Source organism: Formica exsecta, unplaced genomic scaffold (genome assembly GCF_003651465.1).
Source record: "Formica exsecta isolate Colony F162 unplaced genomic scaffold, ASM365146v1 scaffold4, whole genome shotgun sequence".
Classification (NCBI taxonomy): Eukaryota; Metazoa; Arthropoda; class Insecta; order Hymenoptera; family Formicidae; genus Formica; species Formica exsecta.
In genome coordinates, this window is record NW_021851238.1 from 2,271,712 (window position 1) to 2,278,939 (window position 7,228).

The window sequence follows — 7,228 nt, forward strand, 5'->3', positions numbered from 1 at the left end:
AGTCGGATGGAAAAAGAAGGGAAAGGGGTGGAAGAGGCTGGCTCGAGCCAGCCAGCCGAGGTGTTGGCGGATGATGTTACGGTGGATGCCCGAAAATTGAATTCGTCGGAACGCGAAACGCGGTTTGATTAAGTGCTTTCGTCAGGTAGCCGAGCCGTATCGTGCCCGATAACGTTATCGTTCTCAATTTTTGCTCGCGAGAGTCCGACTTTCCATTTCTTTTTTTTTTCGCGTCGGGTCCATTCACGTAAACTGATTCATTTAATCGTCTCTCAATCGTGCTTTTCTTTAATTGCGGCATTTTTCTTATTCGTGCACGATACAAAATTCTCTCTGTACGTCGGGTCGAGAAATTTTTGCATCCGGAAGATACGACGTGCACACGTTTTGCTTTCGCACGGTGATTCCCTTGCTAAGCTCCGATAAGCAAAGCTGGCGAGAGCAACGCATAGAAATTTCTTTACGACTGAACAGACAAGGTAACATTAGCAGGCGATTATATCGAATCGATGCACCACACGCATATCTAATTGCACAAATATATATTCGATAGGAGGTTGGGTTACCTTGCTGGAGTGCTGAGCTAGCGCAAATAGTGAATTTAAACAATTTTTTTCTTTCAAAATTGGTTCTAGGACCCGTGAAAAATACCGAGCGTCGAAAATACCGCAAAAATTGCGAATAAGTCATATTTTATAAACCAGTAACTACACATATTTTTATGATGAATCGCACGCGCGGGGATTCGAGCGATATTTCGAAAGAAAGAAAAAGTTGCATTCTCATACAATACATATATATTGTCGATTCGCAGAATATAAATTCATCGTTTTTTATCCGACATATTGAGTAATAATATTTGTGTTAAAGTAGTAAACGGCGTATTAGAAGTGACATCAGGAATACTTTTAAATTATGATAGGTTGGTAAAACATCGACATGTATATGTGTGTATATACTTGCAAAAAATCAGCTGAAATTAGCAAACAAAAGCCAAAACGCGATGTGCCTGAGGCCGCATAATTTACGAAAGAAATTGAATGCAGCGAGAGAATGAAGCGGAGGAGAGAAAAGCAAAGAGAGGAGGGAGGCGAGTATCATAACCGCGTTGATAAAATGCCGGATATGTTCGACGTATGCGCGTAACTTCCAAAATAATGGAAAAAAGCAAGAGAAATATCCTGGACGGTTTATCCGACTCCGCTGCGATTTCGCGAGAGCGAATATTCCGCGAAAAAATATCGTCGCGCTTAATCCGCGATCATAGCTACGTGCCGGCCCCGATACCATGCCTACGCCGAATTTGTATCAAATACAGAGGAGTGGAATACAGGAAGTTTTTCACTGACGGCTGCGTGCATAATTCAAGTGACGTGAATACTCACGATTTGATATCTAAGCGCGTCCTACTTTCGCAAATCGAACGTCACGAAGAAATTGTTTGAAAACGATCCCCTAAAAATTTCGCTAAACATTTAACAAGTGAAAAGATTCATTAAATATCCAAATAATATTTTTAAAAGAAAATGAGTGAAGAGGAGAGGGGTTTTAGGTCTCGTATATTTTTAAACGCGCTTACTCTAATTTAACATCTTTAGTTTCTTCATCTTTTTGCATGACGCGCCATTTTTATATACATTTTATTTTCCTCTATTTCTCGACGTGTGGCACTTATACAAATTTTCCTTTCTATTGCAGTTCCACCGGAGCAGCCAACCATCTTGGATCGGTGGGGTCGCATCTTGAACGGCACAGCTGGCCCTTACGAGGAAGGCGATGCACCGTATCTCACGTGTCGCGTCACGGGCGGTAAGCTGGCACAAAATACAGTAATATAATATGTATGCGCTGAGAAACGTTTATCTGCATCCCCGCTAACTGCGCTCCCAACACATCTGCACTCGGTTACATAGGGTGTCTCAAACGCAGCGAGCCAAACTTTTCGTTTAAGGGCTCTTTGATCGATTTTAAAGCGACTATTTTTTTAAAAAAGGCTAAATTATACAATAGTCTTTAATTAAAAATATGATTGAAAATATTAGAAGAGAACCTTTTATACGATTAACATTTAATATACGCGATGGAAGAGATAACGTATGCGCGCGGATACATTTCATCTAGGAAGAGAATTCTTTCCCGTTCAATCCATCTCGAGAAGAGCTCTGTCTCTCCCGTCGAATCCCCTTTCCAAGTCACACACGGCGCATTTTCGAAAGGTCGTCGCTCGCGGCAACCTCACCGCGAAATCGTTTGCGGAAACTTCGATCGCGCGGTCGGAGTCGTTGGTGTCGCCGGTTATTAGATCAGCCAACTTTTTATCGGCCGTCGTGGCTAAGTGAAAAGTTCAGCGAGACTCTCGGTCGCTTTCTACTCCCCCGAGTGCGGGAGAAGTCCCGGCCTGCGATGGATGGAGCGGCGGAGAGGACGCGCGAAGGGAAAAAGGGGAGCACTTGCCGCTGTTTACTTTAGCAACTGGATCTAAATTTCTGTTTATAACTGCGACGCAACTTCTTCGACGGGCCTTAAAAGATTATTTCCAACCCTCCCTTTTCGTTTTCAACCCTGCTTGCGTGCCGCCTCGCCTTCAATGCCGTCGCTCTGTCTGACGGAGGAGAGGCATTCGTCGAGCTTTCGGCATGATTAAGCATCGCGCTCCTTTCGATTTGCTCGCGCCACTGTCGTTCTCAGGACTGGAAATACTGGGGCAGAGGTGGAGAAACGTCGTTGAGGATCTTAAGTCGCGTCCCGGCAAAATTTTCGGCAAACTCGACTCGCGCATCCGCATCCGTTTTGAATATTCATTGCCGCTCTGTCGTTGTGCGTCTCTCTTTCTACTCTCATCGTTATTTAATTGTTTCAATCAAGAACTTGTATAAACGTAGATTCGAGAATGCAGCGCATTATAATTTGAGGATTTGCAAATTAATTACGATTAAGAATTTATTACTCGCCGTCTTTGCTGAAAGAGAGAGAGAGAGAGAGAGAGAGAGAGAGAGAGAGAGAGAGAGAGAAAGAGCACTCTGTTCATATAAATTGACAACGCGTTAAGCATTTTAAAGGAATGTTTTTAGTCGTAGATATTCGACAGTAAAAAATAAATAAAATCGTTATGATTTGGACCGCTCTGGAGACGTGCTGGGGATTTCGTCTCTCCGTGACAATCGGCACTGCATCCATTGAGCGAGATTCCAACATCGCTCTGGAGTCGTATGTACTGTGTTAGAGTGGCGTAAGGTGCGAGGTCTGAATAGCTCAGTGGTAAGAGCAGTTGCCCGGAAAGCGAAAGACTCGGGTTCGATTCCCGATTCAGCCACTTGTACCTCGCATATTTTTTCAGACCCGCAAATGTTGTTTTCTAACAATTATTTGTCGGGCTGAGGAAGTGTGTAAACGCCCTACACAGACACGACAGTGCCGCTGCCACGGAAGAGATGGATGCTTGGTTCGTGCCTCCTCCCGCCTTAAATCCCCCCCTCGCAAAAAATTGTTTAATTCGCGATAACTTTATCATACGGTAACGTTATTCTGACTGTTACGTCACATTTACATGAATAATTATCACGAACCATGCTTAAACGCTGCGTTTTTATGTTTATTATATGGCTTGATCGTCCCAAGCACGCGAAACAAAACTCGATTCTTTCCACGAAATGCACAAATATGTTGAATCGATGTAATCTGTCAACGGCAAATTCCTATCGAATCGTTCGTTCATCGGTGAACAGCGTTATACATCACGATATCGTCCATCCTTCCTGTACGTTTGTTAAAAGCGAAATAAAAAGGATAGAGAGAGAGAGAGAGAGAAAAAAAAAGATATAGGAGGCTTCGTTACTACGAGAGGAGATAAATCCCGTTGTTAGAATCGCTTGGTTCTCGAACAATCATATTAGTCATCGTTGCCAAATGCCGGGCAATGGATAACGGCGATTCGCGATGTGCCCTTGTTCATCGGCGAGTCCTGTTTCGATGGATATATATCGAAATATACGAATCTGGGAATATTGCCGTATGCAGATTCAATGGGAATTGCATTCGCGTTGCGCATCGATCAAACGCACTGCGGCGTATAAATTGAATATCGAGAAGATCGGCTTATCCTTAACAATACGTTTGACGTCGCATCAAAGATTCTTTCGCCGATGTATGAATCCGCCGTTTTAATTTAATTATAAATAACGCTTACGAAAAAAGATAAAGAGAGAGAGAGAGAGAGAGATTTTTTATCTCTTTTCCATTTTTAATCGTTCGAGTTCGCTAGCAGAATCCACGACTCGATTCGTGGCTGCGACGTAGAATGCGACGTGGACATATAATACGAGCATTAAATGTCAAGCGAAGTCTCTTGCCAGGCAGAGAGAACAAAGCGCGCAAGTGAAGAGAAAAAGGGAGAGAAAGAGAGAGAAAGAGATAGAGAGAGAGAAAGGGGTCGCGTGTTTTTATTTAAAATTATAAAAGCTCGCGCTTGTTAAAACGATCGGGATGACGTACCCGGTTGTAAGTGACAGGCTGACACGTGATATTCCGCTCCGCGGGGATCTTTTTTGCGCGAACGAACGTGCGTAATTCGCGTAGTTATCAAAACGCCGAAAACAGATACGCGCGGCGGAGGAAGGAGGGACATCATCATAGCCGGCATACACTTATGTAAGGGAATTTTATATACGTATATATTTTGCCTTTCTCTCGTAATGAGGTGCGCACGTTCGAGCTGCATTATCGAATTTTACGAAAGTTACGGTTTCAATGCATTTCCGCCCGCGGCGGCCGTTATTTCCGCCGCTTGTTATCTTTTACACGCATTTATCCGAGAACCGCGGATTCGCGCCAGAAAATTGTGCCGGGGAGAATTCGCGCAAAACCTGCGTCTCGGATACGCCCCGGACGGTCGGTCTAATCTTCATAAAGCGAATGCAACCGCCGCAACCAGCCGCGACGAGAAATCCGAAAATAGGAGAGCCGCGTCTGCGTCTCTCTCTCTCTCTCTCTCTCTCTCTCTCACGCGCGCAATTCCCCTCGTTTTGTAAAAACGGCGCCGTGTGCCGCGTAATTAAGCGGCGCGCAATGTCGACGTTGATGTAATAAAAATGAGAATTTAATATCGCGCTCATCATTCTCGAGTTTGCCGCCGCGTTTACCATCTAAACGGATCGATCGATGGTAAAATGCTACGTGCTGCGCGTACGTAAATAAGATTTTTAATAAGTCGCGCGAATATTTACACGCGGTCCCTTTGACGTCAAAAAGACATTAACAATCGTTACTCGTTTTAATTTATACGTAAATTAGTCGCGTAAGCAGTTTTAAAAGTCAATTTCTGCCGCGGTATTCTTCCTCGTGGTTTTTTTTTTTTTTCTTCCAAAATGAACGGAAAGAACCATGCAAGAGAATCGAGCCTCGATTACACACTTCTCTTCCAAGTACTCTCTTACACGCGACTTACAAGTAAGCCTAACCCTCTCACACGGGATATAATCCGCGTTATCTATAATTTATGACAATGCCGGTGAGAAAATTTTACGACTCGCTTCGCGCCCAGAGAGAATTTATTGCCAATTACTTGACTTCGTGCCCGGAAAGAATCGAGGGTCCCTCTACGAGGATGTATACGCGCATGGAGGACTCTTTCGCCCTCCTTCTCGCCGCATACGCGGGGAAAATTTCCGCTCCCCCTTCTCTCTCTCTCTCTCTCTCTCATTTCATACAGATTCCGATATCGCGAGTTGATCACCGTCGATAGCGACCCTCGAATTCATTCAAGCAGGATGCAACCTCGGTCGCACCTCGAATCACTCGTCAAAAATGGAGAAACGATTATCGACGTGCGAGGGAGACGAATGATGTCAAGGACCCTCGCACAGTTGTAAAAAGAAAGTAGCAGTCTCCCTTCGCACAAATAGGAGGAAGAAATAATTTTGCCATTGATGGGGCCCGTGGGAGAGTGAGAGAAACAGCACTTTGGGATACGATACTCGGATCGACGGAGTATCCACATTAATCCCGGCGACAAGCGCGTGACGAAAATCGAGATGTTGGATTTGATTTCGGAGGACCGGTGTTTTTATAGCGACGCACTACAATTAAATGCAAATTCCACGCCGTCGAGTATGCAATTTTCCACGTGTCTAACAAGAATATTAATACCGGGGCGGATTTCATCGATGGAAAAATTATTTTCAAATATATAATATTTTAAAATATATTTATAATACTTTTCTCTTTTTTTGTTATAATAAGCTTTGCGTTTTTACATCGCGCTTTTTATCGTCGACATCATCTGAACACAATTATGCAATATCCCCAGAAATTACAATTTTATGTCGCGTAATAATAATTGCAAATAATTGCTCGATCATTCGAGATTTTTTTATAAAATGTAATAATCATCCAAACCAATATATATTCTCGATGTGAAAAATTTATCTTAAAAATTAAATTGCGTGAAGTAATTTAAAAGAGAGAAGTAAAAAGTAGTTTACAGGTAGCGATGGTTTCATGTGTAAACGCGTAGGAAAAACGTCAAAATCAATGACAATTAGGTAGGTTTATTTTGTTTGCGCTTTTTACACTCACTCAGATTCTTTGCTCTCTCTTTCTTCAAGAATATATATTCACGAAAAAGCAAAACTTTAGAGTTTTTGCAGACAAAATTGCACAGACATAATGCATATGTATAGAGAAATTAATCAATATATGGAATGTCATATTGCTATCTTCTTTGTACTAGACGAGTCATATCATTAGATATGAAAATATCATCTAGAAATATAAGGAGAGAGAAGAAATACGAGGAAATATAAAACTGCAAATTGTGTATAATGATCGTGGTCGTCAATTTTCAGTTATCGCTCCCTCTTAGCGATAGACACTGTAGCGAGCTAGTTTATTTCGGCCTGCGTATGTGCACGAAACAAACGGGTATTTCTCTCTCGATTCCTCCACATTTTTTCGAGTATATAACTGCGAAGCACTCTCCCTATTTCCCCGGAGCATACGTATAAGCTTGCTGTGCCGCGTTTATCGGAGAGAATATTCGGATAAAACGAATACGTATTTATTCTTCGCCAAATCTCTCCGCTCGGCGCGATATATCACTGTATCGAACATCACCGGATGTTCCGTAGCCGATGTAATGGAAACGCGCGCTCTCGCGTAATTACATAATTAAATATTTAATCAAATAGATTCACCGACCGTAGATAATTGCGATCTAATATATATATATATA

General features: G+C 42.7%; 1 protein-coding gene across 4 annotated transcripts in view; it reads left to right on the forward strand.

Moving 5' to 3' along the window:
- LOC115239956 (nephrin-like) overlaps positions 1-7,228 on the forward strand; it is a 379,693-nt gene that overhangs the window by 305,361 nt on the left and 67,104 nt on the right. For all 4 annotated transcript variants that reach the window (XM_029814847.1, XM_029814850.1, XM_029814848.1 and 1 more), the window contains one exon: positions 1,699-1,809. In XM_029814847.1, coding sequence (XP_029670707.1) covers positions 1,699-1,809 — 111 coding nt within the window. The remainder of the gene's footprint in view (positions 1-1,698; positions 1,810-7,228) is intronic.